Here is a 26,653-nt window from a genome sequence, read left to right as displayed (position 1 = left end):
GGGCTTTCCGGGTGGGGGGACTCCTCTAAAACTCCTCTCCCATGGGACTCCCTCTCCCCGTCATGTGCCCTCCCCAGACTGCTCCTCTTCAGCACGTGGTTCTGCTGCAGAGGGTCCCGTCTCAGTTCTCCTGAGCCTGGAACGGGGGCTTTCCCTGCACGGGTTAATTTTTTCTTTTGCTGCTGAATTTCTGTCTCCAAATGACCGGACGGAAGCAGCTGCCAAGTTGGCGGCGGGGCTGCGGGTGACGCTGAGGACAGCAGCGCAGGACCCTCTGCTGAGGTTTTTGGACACTAAGGAAGATTTCTCAGCATGGCCCCGAGGCCGGGGCAGAGCCGTGGGGGCCTCGGGTGGGCCAGCTGCCCTCCACCCCGGCACCCAGCCCTTCCCTTGGGTGGGGGATTCCGCTCCTGGGGACGGTGGGGTGAAGGCTGGGTACGGCTGTGGGACGTGGTGGCATGGGGAGGGCTGTGGCTGCGGTGTCCCCTGCTCTCCGTCTTGTGGGGGAGCTGTGGGGTGGGGGCAACGCAGCCCAGCCTGGCCCGGGGAGGATCCGCTGCGCCTTTGCCCCCCCGCCCCGGTTGGTGGGGCGGGCGCAGGTACTCACAGAAAGCAAATCTTCCGGCAAGCAAAGGACAGGATTTCCACGGGGCTTCACTAGAAAATTATGTATATTTGGGCTTAATGATGTCAGCAAATGGCGGAATGCAAAGAGAATTGCTGTCGGTTTGTGGATGGCTTCCAGGCCAAAAGGGACAAGTACAGCAAATACCTTCACAAATGGTGTTTCTCGCCACTCTGGGATGAATTTTGTTAATCCGGTCTTGGAATGACCTGGGGGGGTGGGGGGGCTGGGGCGGGGGGGACAGAGGGGAACGTAGTCCAGCTAGAGTACAGTGAGATGATGGCTCCTTGCAACTCGGAGCGAGCGCTCCCTTCCCAGGGACGACGGTGCGAGTGAGGGAGAGCATCCTCTGCCGCCTCCCGGCCACCGCGCTGCTGCTCCGTGGCTCCCACCTCGGTGGCACCCGGCTCAGAGCTGGAGTCTCCGGCAGATCCACAGGAGCCTGAAGGAATCCATCGCTGAGTCTCATTTGGGGTTTTCTGTTGTTTTGGGGTTCTGTTCTTTTTTTTTTTCTTTCTTTCTTTCTTTCTTTCTTCTTTTTTTCTCCTTTTCATTTTTACTGCCGCCTTAGTTTGTGGCCTGTCTTTTTGTGGTTGGAAAGAGGCGTATCGCTGGCAGGGTGGGTCGGTCGGTTGGCCCCACGCATGATCATGTGCTTCCCTCTTCTCTCTGTCGAACGGGATGCGCTCGCCTGGTCTCCCAGAACAGAGACTTTGAACAATTTGTTGTTTATATGATGTATTTATTTTTACTTGTGTTTCATGTCATTTTTTTAAAAAAAATAATAAATTGTAAGTTGGTATAACTGCCTGTTTTTTCTCTCTCTTTTTTTTTCTTTTCCCCCCCCCTTGTAAAATGAATGTCAAAATTTTAAAATTGGGCTGTGGTTTGAAGGGGATGGGAGCTGGGCTGGGCACGGGCATCTCTGCAAACCCTAATTCCTCGCTGCCGGAGCCGGGGTTCAGCAAGCAGCCGCCGTGTCCCACTGCCTCCAGCGGCATTTGGGCTCCACTGGCGCCTCCGCAGCCGCCCGGGGCGGGGAACAGGCTGGGGCTGGAGCGAGGAGCCCACCGCCTCCGGAGCCCGGGGACACTGCGTGCACGGATGTCCATGGATGCTGCCGGGTGTCAGGGAGCCATGTGTGAGAGCTGCCGTTTCCCTTCCCTGCTTATTATTGCTGCTGGTAAGGATGGTCATTAAGGGGGAAAACAAGGAGAATAAATATTCTGCAGGGTGTAAATAGCTTTAAGTCCCGGGGAGCCGGGGTGGGCTGCGTGCCCCTGGCGTGCCCCGTGGGGCGCCCGGAGAGGCAGCGGGGTCTGGTGGGGTTTGAGGTAGTAACAGCGCGGCGTTTCTGCACGGGGAGCTGAGAGGTGTCTCGGAGCTGATGCCGGCGTGCGAGAAGGGCCCTGGAGACACTGAGGAGGGAGCTGCGGGCGGCCCCGGCTCCCTCTGCGCCCTCACAGGGGCTGGGGGTGCCTCCGCACCCGGCCGTTCTTGCTGTCTGGTGATGGGTGCTGCCACTTCTGGTGCCAGGCTTTCTGCCGCTGCCTTTCCTGGTGCCGCAGGGCGTTGCAGTAGACATCCAGGCTGGTGCCCGGCGCCCCCAGGGCCCGCGGGAAGCCCTTGTAGCCCGGGTGCAGGTCAATCCGGGGCCGGGGGCTCTGGTGGGTCCCTCCCAGCTCGGCCCCCTTGCTCCGTTTGTACGGTGGCACCTCCATGGCCTCCTGCCTGATGACTCGGAGGCTGTATCGGGTGAGGGGGCGGGAGAAAGAGCGCTCCACCGCCTGGCACTCGTAGGTGCCCACGTCCTCCCTCGCCAGCTGGCGGATCAGCAGCCCTTGCTCCAGCACCGAGAAGTGGCCGTTGTTCCTCACCTGGGGCAAAGGCAGAGCGCCGTGGGTCAGTCCCGGGGGACCGAGCCACCCCTGCGCCTCGTCCCCGCCGCCCCGTCCCCTGTACCTCGCTCAGGCCCGTCTCCTCGCCGTGCCGCACCAGCCACCGGATGGTTGTCTGCGGGGAGCGCGCCAGGCACTCGAGGAAGGTTGAGTTCTTCTCCACCCCGTAAACCAGCTTCTCCAGGGCAGCGGTCCCTGTGCGGGGGACAGGACAGGGGAAGGGGTGAGTACCCTGTGTGGGAGCTGTGTGACAGGCAGGGAGGGCGGGCAGCACGGAGCATCCAGGAGGACGGTGCTGGTGCGGCTGGTGGCTACTGGTGTCCCAGCGCCATGCTGCCCGCCCTCCTGGGCACTCCTCGGAGGGGCTGGGGCTGGCGCTCACCCTCTGCGGGGTCCTGGCACTGGCTGAGCGGGTCAGACTTCAGCACGTCCTGGCAGCGGGAACGCCTGTGGGACAGCAGACAGGGCTGTGGGGTGGCATCCGCCCCGGGCTGTGGGACCCCTCTGTGCCAGAGCACCCAAGGAGAAGGGGAGGGCTGGGGGGACAAGGGATGGCTCAGGGACAGGGTGGCAGTAGGGGGCTGGGCTGACAGACAAAGCTCCAGGGCCGGCGGCTTGCCCTTCCCTGCTCCAAACGCCGTCCCTTTGCAGGGGGACAGCAGGGCTGGCCCGGGCGGACGCTCACCTCTTCTCGGTGAGGAGGTGAGGGGCGCAGGTCCTGCCGTCCCAGGTGCAGTAGGGGTCCCTGGCCAGGCAGCAGTCGGTGCAGGTCTTGCCGTAGAGCTCGCAGCGGTACAGGGAGAGCTGGAGCAGCCCGTGGGTGCTGCTCACAAACAGCTCCTGCTGCTCGGGAGAGAACAGCCGCCGTCACGACCCACGGCTGGACACCCCGGCTTAGCCGGGGAACTGAGCTCCCTGCCCCGTGCTGGGGTGGGGACACCGGGGGGAGACGCGGGGAGCAGGGGGCAGAACCTGCCGCCCCCCAGGCTGCTCTGCCCTGAGCCCATTCCCTAAATGTGCAAGCCCCAGGGACCCAGGCAGAGGGGCTGGGGGCCAGCTGCCCGCTGTGCCCCGTCCCTTGGCTGCTTTGGGAAGAAGCAGGAGGGAGGACTCACCCGCTTCGGTGACAGCTTCATGTCCAGGATGGGAGAAGGCACCTGGAGGGGAAGGAGAGGGTGCTGTGGCTGTGTCAGTCCCTCCTGGGTGCCCCAGCCTGACCGTGGGGCTGGGACCCTGGGGTGACGGGGTGCCAGGGCTCTGACCCAGCTCCCCGGTCCCAGCTCCACCCAAGCAGCCCGGGGCAGCCATGCTGTCACAGAGGGGCTCAGCCCTCCCATTTTATTTTGGACTCCGGTCTGCCACCTCCATCCCCTGGGGAGCTGGGGGGTGACCTGGCTGCCATCCCCCTGGCTCCCCTCCATGCTAAGGGCATCTCCTGCTGACCAGGGCAGGTGGGACCAGCAGCACGGCGAGGGACCTCCCGGAGAGAGGACAGTGACTTGCTGCAGGAGCCTGGCAAGGAGGGAGCCATGGGGTGATGGGAGGCTGCGTTGTCCAGCCCTGGCCTGGACTCCCTACCTTGGTGACGCTGATCTCCTCCAGGCTGATCACCTCGGTGCCACGGCTCACCCCACCGGCCAGCCCCACCTTCAGGACTTTACCTTCATCTGTGAACGCAGCGGGAGAAGGAGCTGTCAGGGCTAGGAGCCACCTGAGCCAGCAGGACCGGTGTGCCATGCAAGCTGCCCTGTGGTGACAGTGTCCCCAAAGCTGGGGCGAGGTCCCACCTGTGCCGAGGAAGAGCACGTCGTAGTGCCGGCTCTCCATCTCCAGCCTGTGCACCAGCAGCCGCCGCAGCCGGTAGGGGACGTTGACCCTCACCAGGACGGGCTGGCGGCCCTGGGGGTACACGGGCTCCCACATCAGCTGGTGGCTGCGCATGAAGCTGATCACCTCGTCGGGGAAGTCCTTGGTGGACTGCAGGAGAGGGTCGTACGTCTCGCTGGGGCACTGCATGGCAACATGGGGGACGCTGCATGAGGACCAGGGCAGCCCGTCCTGCTCCCCCCGACCCTGCTCCCCAGCCCCTTACCGTGCCGGGACGGGGATAGGGGACACGGCCCTTGTATTCCACCCAGCGGTAGTCGAATCCCTCCTTGTGTGCAAAGGGGCCGCTGAAGGCAGCTCTCACGGCAGCCATGGAATAGATGCAGACAGCGGAGCCACTGAAGACACCGCTGTGGGGGGAAGGCACTACTGTCATCATCCCTGCTGCTCCACGGGGACCAGGCACATGCCCACCAATGCCCCTGAGCCCACCCTGTCCCCCGACAGCCCGCAAGTCATGCACGGCATGCAGGGGAGGTGACAGGAATCCCTTTGGCACAACCAGTCCAGCCTGGGGGACCTCTGGCTGTGCCGATGCCAAACCTGGTGGTCTGGCAGATGGGCTGGTGAGCCAGCGGCAGCGAAAGCAGTGACATGGCCGGTGGCCCTTCCTCTCCCAGCTGGGGGCTGGTCCTGCCCTTTTCTCCTCCCAGGGCAGGAGCTGGGGGGACAACTGCCCCAGGCAGGGGCTAGCCAGAGCTCCGCTCACCTGGAGACCGTGAAGAGGCCGAAGACAAGGGGGTTCTGGGGGTCCCGGGTGCGCAGGAGGAAAACATCCTCTGCAAAGAGACGGGTGGAAGTGACGCACCTGGGAGCTGCAGCGCAGGTCCAGGGGATGCAGGTGGGCACCCTCGACGCCATGCCCACCTCCCCGGGCGTGCTGGAAGGAGCAGCCATGGCGGAGCAGTGCTGTTCCCAGCTGTGGACCGGGCTGTGCACTCACCGAGCTGGTCGAAGTGGGTCTCGGTGCCCTGGGGCCCAGGGATGGAGCACACCAGGCGGGCCTTCAGGAATGTGCTCCAGCGGTTGATGAGGCTGCGCTTCCCTCCGACGTCGTTCTGCCGGGCACCAGAAGCCGGGCTCAGCCCAGCCTCCCCCACCACAATGCACTCCTCGGTCCCCACGGTGGGACACCCCCAGCCCTGAGCCCTCTGATCTGTGCTGGGGGTGTGGTGATAGCCCCATGCCTTTTGGTGGACCCTGCTTGGGATGCCCCGTGGCCCAGAAGAGGCGAAAGCCCACCTGGTGGGACACCCAGCCATGGCATGCTGGCGTTTGGTGAACTGACCTTGCAGACCCGGGCCACCCTGGCATGGATGTGCCGCCTCTCCCACTGCCCAGCTTCCATGGCCGTCTCACGGAAGAAGATGTAGACCTTGTCATCGTGCGGGTTGTAGGTATCAGGGATGGCGTAGGCGCCGACAAATGCGGGCTCTGTGGGGGCAAGGAGCAGCACGACATGGCCCTGTGCCCCGAGCCAACCCTGTTGTACTGCCCTCGGAAGACCTTGGGAGCAGCATGGGATGCTGAGGGTATGCAGGGGGACCCATGGGTACCCTGCTATCCAGAAGGCAGAGCCCCGTTCCTGGTGCTCAGGCTGGAGCATGGCTCCCACCAGAGGCTTCATCGGTACTTCCCCCCAGAGAGGAGAAGGGGTCCAGACCACCCTGCTCTGGACCCAGTGCTGCCCCCAGCCTCTCCGCAGCAGGCAGGAGAGCCCCCCCGTGACCCCCGGCTCCTCCCGTTCCTACCATGCAGCCAGTGGTCCTGGTTCTGCTCCGTCCGGATGTAGCTCTGCTCGGCCCCGTGGACCCAGGTGCGGAAGAAGGCAGCGCTGCTGCCCATGAAGTCGCTGGAGGTGCCCGAATACAGCTCCCCATCTGCGGGGCGAGACGGGCCGTGGGTGGGTCGGGTGCCGCTGCCGGAGGTACCCTGGCAGGACACCCCTGTGTCCTCGGAGGGTCAGGGGGGTGGAGGTGGCTCCTCCAGACCTGTGACCCAGCGTGGCTTCTAGCCTCACACCCAGCCAGCCCTTCCACAGTGCCGGTACGAGGCGGGCAGGCAGGTGACACCGCACACCCCCATGTCCGTGCCGCTCCATCTACACCCCCAATTCGCGATTTTGTGCAGGAACCACCAGGTCAAAGTGAGCCGGGGCAGGACCAGGCTCTGCAGGATGGCTCCTCTCACACGCGGCCGCTCAGCAGCAGCCCAGGACTGCAGCCGCGAGCAGCAGAGCCGGGTGCAGGCACCGCTGCCAGCACCTCCCAGCACAGACCGTTCCCAGCGCTCCCGCCTTCCAGCATCACCTCTGCTCCCCGCTCCCTCTTACCGATGAGGAGCCCCGTGAAAGGTTCGTGGGGGCTGTACGGGCACCGTCCTCGCCCCGATTCCAAGGAGTGGGTCACCAACCGCATGGGGGGAGCCCCAGGACCCTGACAGAGATAAACGGGGAGATGTCAGCATGGGGGGAGGCTGTAAACAAGCTGGGCATGCGGAAAAGAGTGGGAAGGAGACCGGCGTGCCCAGCTCTGCAGTGAGAAGGTCCCTCAAGGGGGCTGCCAGGACCCGGGTCCTGTCCCCATGGGGCACCCTGGCACTGCCAAACCAAGGCTGCTTCTCGCCACTCGCCACACACAGGTGGCAGGGACTGTGCCAGGCTGGACGGCCACCCTCCCCAGGCTCCGGGACTCTCTCCCCCTACAACTCGCTGCGGGGGTCTCTCTTGCCACCTTCTGCAATGGGGACATGGCTGGCCAGGGTGTCCCTCACCTTCCCCCTGGCTCCCAGCTGGATAAAGGCACAGACGGGTTGGTAGGAGCCGGTCCCGCAGGCGAACACGTGGGTCCTGTTGAAGGGCTGGAGGAGGCGGATGAAGTTGGCACACTCCGTCTGCTCGAGGGGAGATGTTTGTTAGTTGGCTGAGCCCAGGTCTGGGCATTTGTGCCCAGCCCCATGGCGTGTCCGCTCGGGGTGCGGGAGCCTGCCCAGATCCTGCCCTGGCAGCTGGCAAGCTGAGCTTAACTCGGGCTGGCTCAACACCCGTGCCTCAGGCAGACCCCACGCTCCCTCTCGGGGTGATGTGGGTGTTTAATATCCACGGCAAACCCCAAAAGGCCGTGAGCTGGGGGGGCTGCCAGCCCTGCTTACCTCCACGTTCTTCCCCGCCAGCTGGCAATGCTCAACCTGCTCCCTGGAGGCTGGCCAGAAAATCTGCAACACAGAGAGACCCCCACCGATGCAGCCCCTGCTCGCCTTCCCCTCTCTGGGGCAGCTGGCTCCCGCGGGCACCCGTGGGAACAGGCTCGGCCAAAAGCTGCTGCCAGGCTCGGGCGCGTGGTGAGGACACGGGGCGGCTCTGCAGCGGGTCTGACACCCCCTCGGGTCCCCAGGGCCCGGCCGAGCTCGGCGGGCGGCCTGCCAAATGGGCTCAGAGCGAATCTGGCGTGGGGACAGAGCCTGGGTGGGCCACGGCACGCCCCGACGGTGGGCAGGCTCCGCTGGATCCCGGCCCGTGGGAACGCCAGGCTGCAGCGCCTTAATGGGCTTTCCTTTTGTTGGGCTTGGGCTGCGCACCCTGCCAGCAGGATGTCTTGGGATGACATTAGCGGGCTCGCTGCTGGAGTTGTTTTAGCTCTTGCAGCGGCAGCGGGGACTAGGTGTGATGGCGGGGCTCCGGGCACTGCCCTTCCATCTCACCCCGGGTCCACCCAGGTCTCCTCTCCTGGCCAAGCCGCCCTGTCCCTCCCTGGCGTCGCCCTGTCCCCCCGGGGCTTAACACCGCCAGGGATGGGTTGACCCCACTGATTGAGACATCCTGGTGTAAATGTGTCCCTGGTGGGTGATGTTGCACCAGCCCGGCTGGGAGCACGTCCCCCTCCACGCCCCGGCACGGGAATGAGGAGCGGCTCCCGGGGAGGAAGGAGCCAGCCTGGCCAGGGTCACGCTCACACCCTCCTCCCAGCGCTGACCTTCTCGGGCTCTCTGCTGGGATGGTCCAGGTGGAGCAGGAAGATGTGGTTTTTTGCTCCCACCATCAGCCAGGCCCTGTCTTCATCCACCAAGAGGGCTTGGAAATCCAGCCCGTCACCCGAGGCCAGCAACAGGCGAGAGCTGTTGGATTTCAGCAGGTCTGAGGAGCAGAAGGTTGGAGAAAGAGAAACCCATCCATGAGCGACGAAGTAAAGAGCCAGAAGCCCCGTGCTCCCCCTGTCTGGGACAGCTCTGGCTACTCACCCCTGCCCCAAGGGAACGCAACGTTGCGACGCTGCCTTAGCAGAGAAACACCACCTGCGATGTCCCAAACCTCAGCATGAAGCCTCCTCCCACCTCCTACCTGGAGGACACAGTGAGTCACCCCCTACAAGGAGGAAAACTACCCTGACCTGGCCCTGGGCTGCTTTGCGGGTGCGGGGCAGGACAGTGGTCCATCCTGAGGAGCCCGGGTTGCTCAGCTTCCAGCTCGCCTTTCGGAGGAGCTCTTGGAGCCCCAAAGCCTTGGCACCTCGATACCGTGGGGAGAAGGCTGACAGCGCAGGAGGACTGCTTGCCATCACTCCCAGCATGTTTTCCCTGGGCTTCAGATCGAGAGAGTGTATATAAAAAAGGTACGGGCTCTTTGCTGGGGCAAAGCATCCCTCCAAGGAGAGGCTGTGTGGTCTCCTCCATCCCCCCCTCAGACTTTTCCTCTCTGAAGCGTCTGTTGGCTGCTGGGCTTTACCCCAGGCGCTGGGACGGGCAGGCGGGTGGGTGCGTGGGGACAGACGGACAGATGGATGGCCAGTCCCGGCCCAAGGAGCCTGTAAGGGAAGTCCCCAGCTGTGTCTCCGGTGCTGCTCTGACCCTGTCTCTGCCACCCCGCATTGTGCCCCCACCCCTGCACCCCGGGACAGCCTACTCCCAGCACCGGACTGGCTCGGGAAAAGGGCTTTCAAGGGCACCCCTTTGGCACTGCTGGAGGGAAGAGCCACCTTGTCGAGGGGGAAGGTGTGCCGTGGACCCCCCCACGGACATGGCAGGGCAGCGGGAAAGGCTCTGCTGTTCAGCCTGTAGCTCCTCCTACGCAGAAGCCCGGGGGTGGCTAGCATGGTCCCTCCGGCACAGTTGCGGGTGTGCGGGGGGGACAATAAGCTCTTGTCTCTTGGTTAACCACTCCTGAAACAACACCCCCGGGCGAGCATCCCCCGGCATGGCAGGGGCGGCTGCTGCACCGGACACGGCACCGCAGCAGCTGCCACCCCGGCAAACGCCTGCTCCCAGGGATCAAGGCATGGGGGGATCGGCACCAAGGCAGGCCTTAGAGCTTCCAGAAATCCTAACACATCGCTCTCCTCTTCAAAAGTGTCAGGATCTGGCTAGGGAGAGGCTGAAGGCCGGTTACGGTGGCAAGGCTGCTCCTGGCTTTGGTGCCGTGCAGGGAACAGTGCACAGAGAGGGCCATGGGAAGGGGAGATGGAGGTGGGCTGCTGCTGGAGGGGGACTGGAGGGAGGTGGAGCGCGGATGGAAACCCAGCGTTGTCTGTAAGAACCAGGCTGAGAAATTACCCAAAATCATGTGGATTGAAGCAGCGTGCCGGGAAGGGAGGGAAGGAAGCTGCCAAGGGGAGCGGGTGCTGGCCGGGTGGATGGGAGCGTGGGCGGCCGTGCGGCCCCGGGCGCAGGTGGGGCGTACGTGGGGACGGGCACGGCTCCCTGCAGAGGGGACCGGCTGCCCCGGGAGGTTGCGTCTCTCTTCCTTCCACCCCGTTTCCAGGGCAGAGGGGAAGCGGGGCCAGTGCCTGCGAGCTGGAAATGCCACTGACGTCTGCTCATCCCTGCGGGGAAGGACCTGCTGGGTCACAGGCAGGGGTCCCTGCCCGGATCCACGCCATCACAGCCATTCTCGCTCACAGCCAGTATTTCCTTCTCCTCTTCCTCTTGGGTCAGAACTCTGGTTATTCTGGGATACAAATCCCCCTCTCGCCGGCTGTGTCAGGGAGCTCCTGGCCCTCCTCCTGCTCCCACAAAAGCTGTGCACAGCCCCACTCCACTCCCCACTATCCCTCGAGCTCCCAAGGGGTGTCCTCTGGGTGCCACGGATGTTGGGGGACAGATTTCCAAGCCATTTCCCACCGGCTGAATGGGATTAACAGATGAATTCCTGTCCCTGCCTGCGGGTCATGGTCACCACTGGGTCTGCAGCGGGCTGGTGTGCATTGCCCACCCTCCTGTGTCTGCCAACGCTCCCGGGACCTGCCGGCTCCAGGGGGAAATGTCAGGCAGGGTGCTGGGGAGCTGGGTTGGGGTGGGAAGGTCAAAGGTTCATCCAATACATGAGTGCAATTAAGTGGAGTGGGGCAAGGCTGGTCCCAGGGAATGTCACCTGATGGTCACTCTGACCTGCCCCAGCCCCATCTGAGGACAAGGTTGGGCAGGGTGATGGAGGAGCCCTCCCTGCTGCTGTGACAGCCTGTAGGAGGACCCAGGAAGGACCCACTGCCTTGCACTTGCATCTGCACCATGAGACCTCTGGCAGCATCAGTGACCCTGAGTTGGTCTCAGCCTGACTCCGTGGCGCAGTCCTGCTCCCTCACCAAGGGGATGCCAAGTGCTGTGGATCCAGGCCCCGTACGCAGGAAGCCGCTATGCACAAACCAGCCTCTTCTTGCCCCGAGTCCAGCTGTACGCACAAGGCATTTGATCCAAGCCCCGACCCTCGGAGGCAGGGAACCCGGCGGTGTCTGCAGCAGCTGCGGGGTGGCTAGACCGATGGCTGAGCCCGGAGAAACATCCTCTCCTTTGTGTTCATTATCTCCCAAGGACACGGTGTTTTTCTTTATTGTCGGGGCCACTGTGGCCGCCTTGTCTCATCCATCATCTCCGCCTGCCCCTTAGCCACAGCATCCTCAGTGCGGGGCGACCCTGGGCTTCCTGGGGTCACCGCCCGGCTGTGCCGGGGGGCTGTCCTCTCCTTTCCCCAGCCATCAGATGGAGCAGGCCACAGAGGAGATCCCTGAAGCCCAGGGGAAGCTTGGCGCTAAATCGGGCTCCAGCCCGTCACTGCCCTCGGCTGATAACAGACGTGCCAGCCCGGCTTTTGGTGCCGATAACCAGAGCCCCACCTGCACTCCTCAGCACTTGCCGCACGGTGACGGCTTCTGGGTTGTGCCTGCCTGGGCCGGCTGCAGATCAAAGGCTGGCAGAAGACCCTTTCGCCGACTCCTCGCTGGGCCTGCCCCGGATTATTACAGCTCGCAGGCGTGCTGCGGTTCCACCACATAGCTCTATGGCCTCAGAAAACAGAGAGGCTCAGCTCCGGGCAGCGTCAGGGCTGACCCAGCCTGACCCAGCTTAGCCGGAGGCTGCCTCTCGTGCGGCCGCGATTGCCGTCCTGCTATTATAAACCTCCTCCTCGCCTCCTCGGCAGGGTGGGAGCCGCTGCTGTTGTTCCTGGCCCCGTGCCCCGTGCCCCATCCTTCCTTTGCTCTCCCAGCCTTCACTGCTGTCATTTCCTTCTCACAAGCCTGCTTGCATCTTCTCCCCCCGCCCCCCCCAAGGGCTCTGCCTGCCTCCCCCATGCTGCGATCTGAGGGCAAGGCTGACCCTGTAGGCTCTGGGGCGGACGGACGCTCAAAGGCCTCCTTTTATTTTTTTCGAGGGGTTTTTAAACCTAAACTTCTCAAGGCATTGTGTCCTTGAACCTGCCCCGTGCTGTCCATGAGTCACATCCCCTGCCATTGTTCGCATTGTCCTTGAGCCCTCCTGATGCTGGGAGCTTCCTCTTCTGCCTCTGCCCAAGACTTGAGGGCTTTTGGCATGTCTGGCCCCAGCACACGGTGGGGCTTTGAAGTCGGCAGTCCCTCTGCGCTCCTGCTGCCCCAGCTCTGCTTCCTCCGGCTCCAAGGAAAGGCAGACCCTGCACCGTGTTTCTGAGCTGGGCTATCAGCGGGGGCCATCTCCCCGCAGGGGTATCCCGCATCCCTGGGAGGTCCAGCCCTCTCCAACCACAAGCCGGGGGCATCTTCCACATCGCTGGTGGCCACTGCCTGGAGAGCAGCTTCTCAGGGCGATGGAGCAGGCCAAGAGGATGGTCCCAGGGCTCTGAGTGCCATGGCCCTGGGAAAGCTTCACTGCCACCTCACAGGTGTGGAGAAGGGCTGGCTGAGCCCTGCCAACTGCCACGTCCATGGGATGTGCTGAGCTTTAGCTGTCCGTCCTTCATAGCACCTTCTCTTTTTCACATAGGAGAAGCTGACAGCAGGTAAATTGTCCAAATTCATGCTGCAGGCCCATGGCAGGGTGACCAGCTGCCGGGCTAGCAGGGCTCCGCTCTGACTGCTCAGGACATTCCTTTGCAGAGACCCTTTCCCTAGAGACTCTCCCCTTTCGCACTTCCCTGCTGGGGCATGTACCGTGCTACCTGTCAGTCTGCTCCTGTTCCATCTTCAGATGACCGAGAAGAGGCCCCCGTTTGCATCAGTAACAAGAAGAGCAAGCTGTGCCTCCCCTGAAGAGCTCATAATCTAAACAGACAAGACAGATGCAGGGGGAAGGGGAAAGCGCAGCAGGGAAATGATCTGTGCAGCGTCTCAGCCTCCCCTCGGCAGGAAAGGAGGGGTAAGGGCAGAAGGGCTGAGCTGGGGCAGGACTGTGCTGGTGGGAGGCAGAGGAAGGGGACAGCGTGGGGCTCAGCGTCCCCATTGCACTGTGAGCATGAGGACCTGCGGCTGCCCAGGCCAGCTCCAATCCAGGACACACCATAAGATGCCCAGAGCGAGTCTGAGGAGAAGACGACATCCCTGCTGGTCCTGGCGATGCACTGAACCAGGGCAGGGCGTTCCCTGCTCAGCCCCCTGCCCCGATGCCAGCAGCGCCGGTCCAGCGTCCTCAGGAGCTGTGCTGGGGGGTTCAGCCATCAAACATCCCGAGGACACAATGTACGGAGATGTTGCGGCCATGACGGCAGGGCTATTGCCAGCTTTCCTGGAGCCCTGGCCACCCCCTTCGCTCCCTGGCTGAACGACGCTTTCCCAGCCCTCCCAAGCAAGGTGCAGACCCCAGGGAACTCCGCCTGGGCGACCCCCTTACCTTTGTAGGCGAGGCGAAGGCGCGGGGCGTGCTGCTTCCATGCCTTGCCGCTGCCCGGCTGCTGCAGGAGGAGGCAGAGGAGGATGGCAGCGAGGGGCAGCCGGTGGCTGGGGACAGCTTGCATCCTTGCAGCCGGGGAGGGGGCAGCTCGCCCTCACAGCACCATGGTCCAGCGCTGAGACGCCGCCTCCGCCGCCAGCTGCAAGCAGAGAAGGGGAAGGTCGCACTGCTGCGGGCTGTGTGCGGGTCAGGACCCCCAGTCCCTCCGGCCCCCGGCTGGGGAGGGTGCTCGGGGGACCGCGAGCAATGGCTTGGCAGGTCCGCAGGCGGCTCGATCCCCCAGCAGACGTCAGGCCAGCTGCCTGGCGGAGAGAAGCCACCGAGAGCAAGTGGCCAGCCCCCCGCACACCCACGGCGCTGCAAAATGAGCCGGGGCTGCCATGCAGCCTGCTGCGGGGGGAGGTGACAGCCACAGCCGGCTCAGCCTGCCGGGCTGGGGACCCTGCGGCACCCGCCACCAGCCCCTCGGGAGCCTTTATCTGAGCCCAGCACCTGCAGGATGCTGGAGGCCCACCCATCCCTTGGGGGGATACAAGGCTTGTCTTGAGGAGCTCTCGCACCCTGAGCCAGCTGGGCTGGGAGGAAAAAACGGGGTCTGAAGAGGTGGGTATCTCACTGGCTGGGCTGTTCTCGCAACCTCAGCAGTCACCGATGGTTCTGGCAGGGCGAGGAGGATTTCTGAACATCTCCGTTGCCATAAGCCACGCTGGTCCCGGCTGGGACAGCCTTCACCCTCTATCTCCCGGAGCTGGCGGAGCAGCTGGTGCTCACAGGGCCAGTTTGGGTGCTGGGAAAGGCAGCTGTGGCTGGGAGACCCGCTCACCGGCTGCCACTCGGGAGCAGCAGGGACTTCAGAAGACCAGCTATTACAGCCTGCCCAGGGGAGGTGTGCGGCGCCAGTGTGGCCATGGCATGCGGTACTCAGGGGTGCTCGGATCTGAGCATCCTGGAGGTGACTGACATGAGGGAACCGGCGAGGGGTGCTAGGGGAGTAGTACACCCTCCAACAGGCTCTCAGAGCTTGGTCATCCTCTGCTAAATATCTGCCTGGACAGAGCCCAGTGAGGGATCCCTGATATTCATCTTATCTCTGCTCAGGGTTAAATCTCGTCCCTCTTACTCAAAGGAGAATTACTGTTTTGGAGTGTCGTCCCTAAATGCCACCCTTGAGATGCCTTCGGCATCAGCCGCGGTTGTGTGTGCACAGGATACGTCACTCTGGCCAGTAGCTCTGCAAATCGCCTGGTCACCGCAGCCCTCCCCGAGGCCACCAGCATCCGTTGGCTCCGGGATGCTGCAGGCCAGAAGGACTCGCGTACATTTGCACCCCCTCAGAGGCCTGCAGGGCTTCACAGCCTCGTCCGCCAACTCCCACAACTCCTGCAGGCAGCGAAGCTGAGCCTGGCAGCTCTCAGCAATTAATTCAGGCAATTTAGATGCTTTTTCCTGCTTCTAAATGTCCCGGTCCCTAAATGGCAGGTCTAACTAACTCCCCTTCTCGCTGCATAATCAAGTTCTTCCAGTCCGGTAGCTGAAAGATGTAAAACGAGCTTTTGGGCTCATTCTTGGCCACATGCTCCTGGCGCAAGGAGCAGGGGATTTCTGCTGTCCCGGCGAAGGGCTGCGTAGGAGGGATGGTGTGGCTGAGCCTTTCCTATTGCCTTGGTCACTGCTTTCCACAAGAAGGAGCACTTGGCTCTGCTTCTGGAGGAGCTTTTGGGCTTGCGGGACTGGGGTTTCTCTCCCTCCCGGCAGGTGGGGAGCAGGCACAGCTCGTCTCCTGCCCCTTCCCTGCCCTGCCTTCCTCCAACCCAGGAGACCCGGCACCACCCTGGGACCTGGATGCAACCTCGGCTGTGCCATTTTCTCTCTCTCTTTGCTTTGGGGCTGCTTTTGTCAACCACCTACCTCTTTCCTGGGCAGGCTTTTTGACAGGCGAACCACTGCCTAGGAAAAAAAAAAAAAAGCCACAGACACGATGGGTTTAGCTAGGTTTGAATCGCTGGCTGCTTGACACGTTGATAGTGGAGAGGGGGGGAGTTCCTAGGTAGGAGCCCCACCAGCCAGACTGGGGACCCGCAAACAGGCAGTGCTGCCCTCGCTTCCCCACACCACCTTTCCAGCAGGCGGAGATGACGAGCGGCTTTCCTGTGCCAGGGATGCTCCAGCAATTTTAGCTCTTCCCCAGGCTCGGCCGCCTGCAGCGGAGTCTCCCATCTGACTGGCAGCCGTGCCCTGAGCGCTGCTGTCCCGGGGCTCATCACGAGGACGTGCCTGGGATTTGACAGGGAAACCTTTTCTTTGCCAACGTGCATTCGGTCGCCGGAGGACTCGGGGGAAAAAGCTGGCCTCTAATTGCAGCTTTCTATAAATGGTGCAGGGCCTGCGCTAGGCTTAGGTTTGGGCTAAGCCGGCCCTGGGAGGAACCTTTCACGACCCGGAACGCCAGGGGATGCCAGGGTGGGTCGGGATTCTACAGATGGCAGGCAGGGCACCGCTCCTGCCTCTGGGACACGCTCGCCCATGGCCGCGGGGCGAGCTTTAGGGATGCTTCGCATGCCTGCAGCAGGGGCCGGGGCGGTGGGGCAGGCATGCACCCTGCCATCTATGGCTCGGCTGTCCCAGCGCTTCGTCTCCTCGCCCTGGGGATGCCAAAGGCGGGTTTGGTGGTGGCAGGAGCCGCAGCCACACACAGGAGGAACCCGGAGCCCTGGCAGAGCTGGGTGCAGGGTCAGAAAAAGCATGGATCTTGCTGGAGGGTCTTAAAGTGGGCAAGCAAAGAAAAAACGGCCAGAGGGATAACTTCCAACAAGAAAGGCTTCCCTTATATATCTTGCTTTCACCAAGCCTTCGGGGCTCCCCGCCGTCATGCCCATTGTGAGGGACTCGGCTTGTCCATCTCCTGACACACAGCTAAAATCCCAGCGGCGGCTCCCCAACCCGGCCGTGCCCCCGGCACCGGGGCATCCCGCGCTGTGCCAGCCGGAGCGGGGACACCGGGGGGGCACACGCAGCAGGGCATGGCCCCTGCCTGTGAACCTCTGCCCAAATCTGCCTGGAGGTAAAGAGCTCGGCAGAGGCAGAGTTTACACGGAGAGGGGGAGCACGGGTGTCTAGTGGATGGAAACAAGCTGCGGATGATGAATCCAGGGTTAAATTAAACACTCCCGACAGCTTTAAATAATCAACTGTCCGGAGCTGCAACTATTTCTATCTCAGTTTGGAGAGGGAGGTGCTGATGAGGGCAGGCTGCTGGGGCGAGGGGACGTCTGCGGGTTAACATTTCATACCCCAGGCAGCGTGGGGCCTGGCGGGGGGGACGTGGGTGATCGTAGCCCTGTTTCGGGGGGCTGGCAGTCACCAGGAGCGCCTTGGTATAGGTGGCACGGGTGGTGACGCCGCGGCGCTGGGCTGACTTTGTGCCAGCAGCAATCCAGCGATGGCCCAGTGGTCACCCTCTGTCCTCCACCCCCTCCCCTTCCAATGGTGACCTGCAGGAGCCCAACGGGTTTCAGGCTCCGGACCATCACCTAGAGTCACTGTTTCATGGCACAGCACTGAATTTTTTCCTTTGGAGACAAGGTCCCCTGGAAGGTCTTGCCGGAGACTGAGCGGCATGGGGAAAAGAGAAATCCCTTCTGTTTGGGACATGCGGGCATGGGAGGGAATTGTTTATCCGTGAAAGCACCAATTTCCTCCTGACAATGCCTATTTGCTGTGATGCCACGAATCGTGTAAAACAGCCCAAATTTCAGAGGGGGAAGGGCCCTGGCAGTGGATTTATCAGGCTATACATTATCTCCCCAGAGGGCAGAGCCTGCTGAACTCGAGCTCTTCAGCGATGGGGCGGCACTAACAGCAGCCCCCGCCGCCCGCCATGTGCTCCACCGCTCTCACAGGCCCCGATTGTGTCCCGGATAATCCCCACACGCCATTTGCAGCCTAGTGCCTTCTTCAGTTACACCGCGGGGCCGGCCGGGCCACGGGCAGGGGTGAAGTGCTTGCCCCTGGCAGCTGGGGGACCTCAAGGGAGAGGAGCCCAGGGGGAGGAGAGGGGCTGCACCCCGCTGTCAGCACTCGGCCGCAGCGACCCCCTCCGCAGAGGGAAGGAAACGCTACGCTAAGTCTCACTGCGAGAGGGGAGAGCCCCGCCATGGGGCTGGCGATGCCCGAGGCTCCCAAGCAGCCACGCGCTGGCTCCCGGACCCGAGCCCCACATTTTTGGGACTGTCTTCCCACCCCCGCCCCGCCACAGCCCTGGGTGTGGGTGCTCTCTCCCTGGGACAGCAGGGACTGGGAAGCAGGAGAAAGGAGTCTCGCCCCAGCCAAGAAAGTGAGGGTCAAAGCCAGGCTGGGTGGTCCAGAGGCAGGACAGCCATCCCCTGCCATCAGGGAGCCTCCTCCGTCCCATGGCTCAGCCCCTGTCCCCGTCCCCACACGTTGGGTAGGTGCGTGTTGGCCTGTGCCATGCGAAGGCGTGGGGGGCCCAGGTGTGCAGGGAGCGTACGCGGCGGGAGCTGCTGGTCCTCCGCCTTGGCGCGCACCCCTGCCCATGGCCGTCCCTCCTCCTAAAGCGCTGCCTGCCCACGCAGGCACAGAAACCCTCCCTGCTCAGCCCGGGGAGCCGGTTGTTCCCCTCCATCCCGCGCAGGATGATGGATGCCCCAGCAGCTGCCGGGAGAGGCAGCTGTCGTCCTTCTCCAACTGGGAGGACAAAGCCCTCGGCTCCCTCCCTGCCTTCCCCCAGTGCTGCCCGGCCGGGGCAGGACCGATGCCGGGGAAGCCTGCCATGTTGAGCTGTGCGACGGGGACAGAGCTACACGATGTTCCAGCAGCACGACACCGGAGTCGGGACCACAAAAGCCAGCACCAGAGCTCAGGTGGCAGCAGGATGCCACAGTGCACGCTGTGAAACGGCAGGGTTCAAGGAATCCCTCAATAACACAGGTCACACGTGCCCAACAGTGACCAGCCCACACAGAGCCCCAAAGGGGGGGGGGAGCGGAATTCGGAGGGTTTGAATGGAGGACTTGTTCAACAGCAGAAGGCGGCTGAGGTTGCTCAAGCTTTGCCTGCGTTTCCCTGCCATGGCAGAGCAAGGCTGGCCAGCAGGCTCCCTTCCAGCCGGGACATCTCCCGACAGCCTCCTATGCTCCCGCCTCATGAGATTAAAGCCCATAAATCGCAATTAGCCCCGGACCACTCTTCCTTGCCAACCACTGCTGCCGAAGCGTGCCAAGGGCTGCGAGGGGGGGAGGAATGAGTTCCAGCTGCTGCTAGCACACTGCAGCTCATCGGCATGTCACCCCTGCCAGGCAGGAGCCGACGGGTACCTGGTGATAACGGCCATGAGACAGGGACAGCCCTGTGGGCTGGCTGACATCAGGGGGGACAGCACTGCATGCGGTGTCACTTCAGAGCTTTTTTTCGCTTTTTTACTTCTTACGCTTGCTGATGTGCAAACATTCCTGGTCCCCGAGACCTTTCATGTCACATTAAGCGCACGCCAGCTGTGCTGCCGCAGCAGTGCAGACCTTAGGCTCTACAGCTGGTTTTCCTCCTCCCCTCCTACTGCACGGACGAAGCGGTGGCCATCCCGGGCTGTGAACCCGGCCGTCAGCATCCCGCACCCTGTCAGAGCCCAGCTGCCTCTGCCCTTCGCTGCCGACGGGAGCGTTCCTGTCTGCCGGGGGCCTTGGCACGTGGGAGCTGGGCTCAGCTCCTTATCTTGAGGGGAGTAAACTTTAATGTTTGGAAGGGCAAATACAGCATCTCCTCTAACAGTGTTCATCTCCCTGAAGTTTCAGTAGCTGAAGGCACGCTCTGGTTGGGACCACATCCTTTGAAACCAAATGGGGAATTACCAAACCCAAGGCCGGCCAGGATATGAATAACGGTTTATGAAGGGATAAGGAGTTGGCTTCACTTAACGTCCTGCTAATCCCTTTCTTGGGAGGTGGCCGGCTCAGCCCCTACCTTTCCCTCGCTACCAAGCGAGGTGAAGCCTGCTCTGGCTTGGCTCTCGCGTGGCAGGCTGGAAGGTGGCCCAGCAGCTGGGCTTGTCTCATGGCACAGTGGTGGGCATGGTGATGGGCACGGTGACGGGCACGGTGACGGGCTGGGTTGGCCATGCTTTCAGCCAGCGATTCCTGCAGGGTTTTTTGGTGTTCCTGAATGCGCTGCCTGAGCCAGGTAGTGCCAGTCGCGTAACCTCCGCCGTTCCTCCCTCTAATTCACCCCAAGGGCATCCAGCAGCAGGGAGGTAGCAAGTCCGATGTGCAGAGAAAGCCAGACGGAGACGCAGCGCAATTGCACCTTGCATGTCTCCTCTCACCTAAAATGCTGCCAGAGTACAGGCAGCTTCCAGTGCCACCGGACTGCTGGGCAAATACACCTCGGGGAAAAACCAGCCAGGCAGGGACTTCCTGGGACTCTGCACACCCTCCGGCTCCCTCCTTGCCATACCAGCACCACGTTTGCCCACCTCTGTTCGTGGCTTCTCTGCCTGCATCCCCAGAGTGGCTGCGGGATGCTGCTCAGGCCAGGGCTCCCGGAGCAGACAAAGCGCAGCGGGATGATGGCACTGAGGCAAATTCCGAGGAAGAAGGCTGGGCTCCTCCCCAGAAAAAAGCGGAGGGCCAGAGAGGTGGGATAAGTGTGGAGCAAGCGTGTCTCACGCTGGGCAGCAGCCGCAGGGCTCATCTCAGCCCAGGCAGGGCTGACCTGGGGTATTACACTCCAGACCGACTTAACGTAGTAAACTCCCACCCTGCCTCCTAATGCACTTGGGAAGTTTAAAATTCTCTCACGTTTGGAAAGGGGCTCGCCACCCTCTGATGTTGCGTCAGTACCTAAATAAGGCAGCGAAGAGGCTCTTGCTGCCCGCTCCGCTGCCAGGCCAGCTCCCCGAAGCCTCATGAGTCCCCAGAGGCAGCGCCGCATTCCTCAGAGCCGTGTATACCACGACACTAGCCGCCGGCTGAAACCCACCCCTGTCACCTGTCCGCCACATGGCCTGACATTCAATACAGCCCTCGGCAGGCTCGGGGAGCTCTGCCCGGCTCAGGAGCCGTTTTCTGGGCTTCAGGCTTTCCAGGCTGGGTCAGGCTGAATCACGCACGTGCTAAAACCTGGCGGGGGCTGCAAGGCCAGGAGCCAGCACGGACTCTAGCCAGGGACAGGTTTGCTGATGCTTCTTGCCCCAGGCTGGCTGAAAAGCCTCTGCTGGGGAGGGGCTGGGTGACACCCAGGGGTTTCATGCAGAGCGTGCCAGCTCTGGGTCACCGCCTCAAACCTGGGCAGGCTCAGCCATCACCGAGTGTCATGGGCTGCTGGTCATTTGGTGGCCCCCGGAAAAGAGGTGGTGGGCTTGGTCAGGGTACTGGTGGGCACGTACCAACATCCTAGGGGGTCTCTCTGAAGCACCCCAGCAGCGAGCCAAGGGCTGGAGAGAGCTCCATCCCTAGGGAAGTCTCAGGAGAGAGCCAGCCCTGGGGGGCGGAGAAGCGTCCCTGCTCCCTGGACAGGCGGGCTGCAGTCTTCTCCAGCGCTCCCAAGCCGGAGCCTATTGCCACCTGAAGCTGCCAAGACGTTCTGCAGCAAACCTGCACGATTTGTAACGCGCGTTCTCTTCACTCATGGTGGGATTATCGCTTCCCACCTCCAGACCTACTGGGCAGGGATACTCAGCTCCTCTCACGGAGCTGTTGGCTCCGCCGCACTTCCCCAGCTATAATCCCAGGGCCATTCCAGGCGGGAGCTGGCTGTGAAGCACCTGCTCTGCTGCTCAGTGACCCGGCTCATCCGCTTCACCATTGCCAGCCAGCGACACGGCTGCCGGCCACGCTCCCAGGGCCTCTCGCTGTCCCGGCCAGGGCCGCCTGCCTCCCCCGACACTTTAAAGCTCTGCAATGTTTTCTTTTCATCACCGGGAGCCCTGCTCTCTGCTCTCCCTGGCCCACGGCGCTAATTGGAACAGACTGGGCAGGCGTGGGGGGGCTTTGCCGGAGAAAGTATTTTAATGAGGCTGGAGAGCGTCTGCACCGTTATCTGCTTCTTCTCAGAGCCTCTTGGCTGGGCTCCTCCATAATTACAGCCGGGATTGCCGGGTAAGCTCTCTGGCTCGCAAGCCCTGGGACCCCCGCAGAGCACCACGCTCCGGCAGCCTCCCCAGCGGGCTGCCCTTGGCTCCGGCACGCTGCTCGGGGAGCCAGGGGACACGGTGAGCTCCCGAGCGGCCAAGTAACCTCGCAGTCCCCACCCCAGCAGCTCTGCTGTGGCAAAGGGAGTCCCCTGGAGCCAAGGGCTGCTGGATCTGGCCCGGCTCCCGCCACTGTGCAGGGTATTTCCTAGGATCAGCGACCAGCAGGGACACTGCGGATGGACGCCGGGCTGCTCACCCCAGCTGGCTGCTCATTCATTCTTGCCCTGGAGACACCGGGTCAGCTGCAGCCTGAGCTGAGGATGAAGGCACATCTGTCAGGGGCTGGGTCAGGTCAGCCCCTGGTCGGCTGCCGTAGCTTTTGTGCGAGGGGAACCAGGGCGTCCGCTGGCAGCAGCACGCTCTAAGGCACTCGGCTCCCCTCCTTGCAATCATTCAACCGGTTGCTCAAAACAGAGACAATCCAACCCAGCGGATGGTCACAAGTGGAGATACCTCCTCCAGTGTGCCGTTATCCCCACCTGGCCACATGCCATGCCCAAGGAGATGCACCCAGGACAAATCCTTCCTGTCCAACTCCTACTTCATGTGAAGGTCTCTTGGTCCTCCATGTACTCATCTGCTCAGCGTCCCACTGCGGAGGCCACTGTAGTTGTCATTATTCCAATGTGGACCTGAGGCGCAGATAGAATCATAGAATCATAGAATGTGTTGGGTCATCTAGTCCAACCCCCCTGCAGGCAGCAGGGACATCTTCAACTAGATCAGGTTGCTCAGAGCCTCATCAAGCCTGGCCTGGAATGTCTCCAGGGATGGGGCCTCCACCACCTCTCTGGGCAACCTGTTCCAGTGTCTCACCACCCTCAGTGTACAGAACTTCTTCCCAATGTCTAATCTAAACCCGCCCTGTTCTAGTTTAAAACCATCGCCCCTTGTCCTATCGCTGCATGCCCTTGCCAACAGCCCCTCCCCAGCTTTCCTGTAGGCCCCCTTCAGGGACTGGAAGGGGCTCTAAAGTCTCCCCGGAGCCTTCTCTTCTCCCGGCTGAACAACCCCAACTCTCTCAGCCTGTCCTCATAGGAGAGGTGCTCCAGCCCTCGGATCATCTTTGTGGCCCTAATGTGATGACCTCAGCGACCAGCCCATGGCCAAACGGGAACCACAGCTGGGCAGGGATTGACGCCCCAAGCCTCCCACCTTCCTCCAAACAGCAGATCATCCTCCTGCAGCATAGACCAGAGCTTTGGGAAAGCTGGGCACCACACCTGGCTCTACCACTGCCCATGCACAAGAAAGCACGTAGCAGCATGCAGTGGCAGAGCTGTCACCACCCACCTGCGTGGGAGCATGCACCGTGGGAAGACCAGCTCTTCTCCCAGCGGACAATGGACAGATTGAAACTGAAAGCTTTTTATTTTTTTTTTTTTCATGCTACAAAGCACTCTGGCCAAACTAGCTGACATCAGTGATCTCCTCCTGGAAAATGGGGAAATAAACCTGAACCCGATGGTGGGAGCAGCAGAGTAGTTCCTGCGCACAATAAATGGCAGCTCGCCAGCGCACGAGTCAAGAACAATAACCCCACATGGCTTGCGAACAGCATTGTTTTAGGGAAAACCGTATCTTGGGCAGGCTCCCAAGTCAACTGGGGGATGACGCTGGCAACAATTGTGCTCTGTGCCATGCCATTCCTCTGGCAGAGCTGGGTTGTACCGGCCCGGAGCGCGCACGTGGTGTGCCTGCAGGCACAGCAGGGCCAGGGATGGATCGGGGGTACATGGGGTCACTGAGCATGGAGATGGCAGAGCCCAAATATCCTACGGTGCCCACATCGAGGAAAAATAAAGGTTTATCTCTGCCGGCAATATGGGGTGCTCCCTCTTGGGTACCATGAAATCACTGACATTCCTTGGCTTCTAGCTATAGGTAGATGTTGGATTTTTATGGCTGTGATTTGGGATAATCCGGTCTTTAGGGAGTGAGAATGACTGGGTCCCCTGTGCTGGGAGCCCAGCTCTGCAACCTTACACTGATCATTTTGCCACTCTGTGCTTCAGTTTCCGCAGGCAAAAAGAATCAGAGATGGCACAGCCAGCTCCTGCGAGCAGCGCACTAGCGAGAAGTAGGCGGAGAGGTGATGGGTGGCTCACAGGGACCAAAGGGGACCCGGTCCAGAACAAGTAGTGCTGGTTTTACCCTCTTTCCCAGTGCAGCCGGTCCTCTGCAGGAGCTCCTTGCCACGCTGAGCAGAGGAGGGCTCCTCAAAGAGGGCAGGTGATGCCAGGTATGTCCTCCCATTCCCCATCCAAAAGCAATTCCCAGCTGCCCCCAGGGCCAGGAGGTTACTCAGCTGACTGATCTCCATGTCTTTGCTTTCAACACCAGGTTTCTAACTGCATGAGCCAGTGCCTGTAAAGACCTAATTACCCCGTGCTCTCGCAGCCGCCTCTCGCTGCGATCCCAGCTGGAGTGGGGATAGACCAAACTTGGAGGAAGAGGCAGCTCCAAGAGTCCAGGAGCCAAAGTTTACAATAAATCTTCATCCTTGCTATAAACAGCCCCTGAGAGGGTGTCACGGAACACAGCAGCGAGTGAGGCAGCCAGAAACCCTCGCCAGCGATAACATCTGCCAGCCCTGCTGGCTCAAGGGCTTGGTTTGGCAAAGAGCATCGTTAGCGGTGAGTCCAGCCGAGGACCCCGGGCTTGGCTCCTGCTCCCTCTGCTTGATCTCGGTGCTGCTGGATGCCGCTGCTCGGCAGCCCCACAGCCCGGCATCGCCTCTCGCCCAGCCAGGAGACAGCTCAGAGCGTGGCACCCCCTCTACGACCTCCACACACAGGGGCATTGGTATTTGGGAGAACAACTTACACCCTTTGGGGGGTTTCCTGTTTAAATCTCAACCTAAGGAAGCAGAGCAAACGATCCCTGTCTTGCATCCTTGTGGAATTCGGTGAGATTAGATTAGGGATGAATTCTTCCCATATTTCTTATAGAGCTGATATCTCTGCCCTGGCTTTCCGATTGACTTCCCCATCCCCATCTCATAAATCACAAGGGCGTTTGTGTCTCTGTCGCTTTCAATACCGCTAACTCTTGCAGGAGAAATCTGTACGTTACAGCAACCCATCGTGCCGAGTCAGTGACCCGTGGGGGCTGCCAGACCCCCCTCCCTTTGAAGGCTGCGCGAGGCCTGGCCGGCAGAAAGCTGGGGCACGCTCCACTTGGCAAAGAGAAAGCTCCCCGCGGCTTGCGTGCGGGTCGCGTGGCCGGCATGTGTGCGGGATAGCTGCGACTCCGCGAGCAATTCTCCTGCAGCACTTTCCCCTCTTCCCTTAGGCACGAGGCTGCATCGCCAAATGCTGGTTTCCAGCTTACAAAATTTCATACCGGTGCTCAGCAGCCGGATTAGTGCAGCGGTTCCTTACGGGCAACAAACTCCTTTACTCAACACAGCCATGGCAGCAAGCCGAGGCTTGGGGCTTACTGAAGCCCAGCTACACCGTGCCGGCTCCGTGCCTCCTGAGGAGCTCCATCCCTCGGCCAGGCTGCCCGGCTGCCGCACATTCAGGGGCTGTAATTCACACCAGAGGCGGTCTTATTTCAAGGACAGGAAGAAATAACCCTCTTTGTCTTCATTTAAGTTTGTCGAGTGCTTTGTTATTTGTTTCTAGACATAAGCAAACATTTAGCCTTCTCCCTCCCGCCCTCACCCTGATTATCTCGACCCCATCACTCTGAAACATCCACCCATCGCTTTCAAGACGCTGGAGGCGTGTAAGGCTCCCGATTCCCGGCCATCCATCCCCAGGCTCTGCAATGCTTCCAAGCAGAAGGATCATTAGTTAAAACTCCTTTGGAGAGCACCCGGCATTTCTCAGGCTCTGTTTCTTTTCTGCCTGCTCTATTGCATGTGCCGAGGTTTCTGAGAGCTGAGGCGTTGCAGAGAGGGAGGTTGAAGGAGCACAGTTTCCCTGTCCTGACAGATTTCATAAAGCCCGAGCAGGGAATGATTCGCCCCAGCAACTGCAGACGCTATTTTTTTCTCCTCGGACCAAGGCGGTTACAACTGCTTGGAAGCAAATAATTGATTTTTATTTGGGGGAGTCGGGGAAAGCCGACAAAGCCGCCTTGGAGCAGTGGAAAAGTCCCTAGCATGGGCTAGGCGTTTAGTGACGATTTGTCCCATACGGGATTTCGCGCTGTTAAACCTTAGCAGCAAAGCGGAGCATCAAAGTCAAGAAGCACCAGAAAAAGCAGCTCTGGAGACAGAGAACTTTACCACAGTAATAAAATAATAAACCCTCCTAGAATCCAAGTTAAAGCATGAGTAGATACAACCATAAAAAAATTATTACCCACAAACTTCTCACGGCAAACCGAGCGGCAGAACAGGCTCCGCTCTCTCTGGAGGCGCCGGGAAAAGACAAGTCGCTCGTGAGTTGTTCTGCACCGAGATACAACACGCCACGAAGCGGCCCGTGAAAACGGCGGGTCAGACCCCCGGTTCGGCTGCCGGGGCCGAGCTGCTCCCACCGGGAACACTGCCCCGGCTGGCTCTCCCGGGGGCGGGGAGGGGGGGGCAGACCCACGGCAGCCGAGCCCAGCCCGATGAACGACAATTCAAACCATCTCTCGGGTACTCACCCGCCCGCGGGATGCCAGCGGCGATGCTCCCAGCCTGCTGCCGGCCCCGCCGCCTCCGGTGGCCCCGGCAAACCCACGGCACCTGGAGGCTGCGGGCAGCAGGGAGGAGCCGGGGGGAGGCGGAGGGGGGGCTGGAGGCAGCCGGGGGCAGCCCCTTCATTCATAAGAGCGGCCCAAGCTGCCGGCGAACCCCCTCCGTCCCGCCGCGCCGGGCTCGCCATCGGCGGGCGGCAGTTGCCATCTAGCGGTACGGGCGCGGGGTCGGCCGGGGGCTGCCGGCTTTGCCTGAAGTATTCGGATTTTCCCCGGAAT

General features: G+C 61.7%; 1 protein-coding gene across 3 annotated transcripts; it reads right to left on the bottom strand.

The window, feature by feature from the left end:
- Positions 1-1,285: 1,285 nt before the first annotated feature.
- On the bottom strand, positions 1,286-26,549 carry LOC134521320 (semaphorin-3D-like). 3 transcript variants are annotated; one of them, XM_063347574.1, is made up of 18 exons: positions 26,342-26,549; positions 13,477-13,675; positions 8,382-8,542; positions 7,561-7,623; positions 7,183-7,302; positions 6,743-6,845; positions 6,162-6,290; positions 5,699-5,844; positions 5,354-5,468; positions 5,120-5,189; positions 4,616-4,760; positions 4,311-4,500; positions 4,102-4,190; positions 3,639-3,680; positions 3,209-3,366; positions 2,906-2,970; positions 2,588-2,718; positions 1,286-2,502 (listed from the first exon to the last, which is right to left on the bottom strand). In XM_063347574.1, exons 2-18 carry the CDS (start codon positions 13,598-13,600, stop codon positions 2,086-2,088), a joined length of 2,268 nt encoding a protein of 755 aa, XP_063203644.1. In that variant the 5' UTR covers positions 13,601-13,675; positions 26,342-26,549; the 3' UTR covers positions 1,286-2,085. The 3 variants fall into 3 exon arrangements, with proteins under 3 accessions (XP_063203644.1, XP_063203642.1, XP_063203643.1); XM_063347572.1 differs by having other exon boundaries at positions 4,311-4,533; positions 26,342-26,548; XM_063347573.1 differs by lacking the exon at positions 26,342-26,549 and adding an exon at positions 15,445-15,484 and having other exon boundaries at positions 4,311-4,533.
- Positions 26,550-26,653: the final 104 nt, after the last annotated feature.

This window comes from Chroicocephalus ridibundus, chromosome 10, assembly GCF_963924245.1.
Source record: "Chroicocephalus ridibundus chromosome 10, bChrRid1.1, whole genome shotgun sequence".
Classification (NCBI taxonomy): Eukaryota; Metazoa; Chordata; class Aves; order Charadriiformes; family Laridae; genus Chroicocephalus; species Chroicocephalus ridibundus.
This window is presented reverse-complemented; position numbering and strand designations above follow the sequence as displayed.

Bases quoted from the DNA above. Each gene is read 5' to 3' on its own strand.
- LOC134521320 (XM_063347572.1), bottom strand. From the start codon at position 13,600: ATGCAAGCTGTCCCCAGCCACCGGCTGCCCCTCGCTGCCATCCTCCTC. The intron at 8,543-13,476 runs GTAAGGGGGTCG...TCTGCTCCTCAG, and splicing joins CCTTCGCCTCGCCTACAAAG to ACCTGCTGAAATCCAACAGC. The intron at 5,190-5,353 runs GTGAGTGCACAG...GTCTCTTTGCAG, and splicing joins GACCCACTTCGACCAGCTCG to AGGATGTTTTCCTCCTGCGC.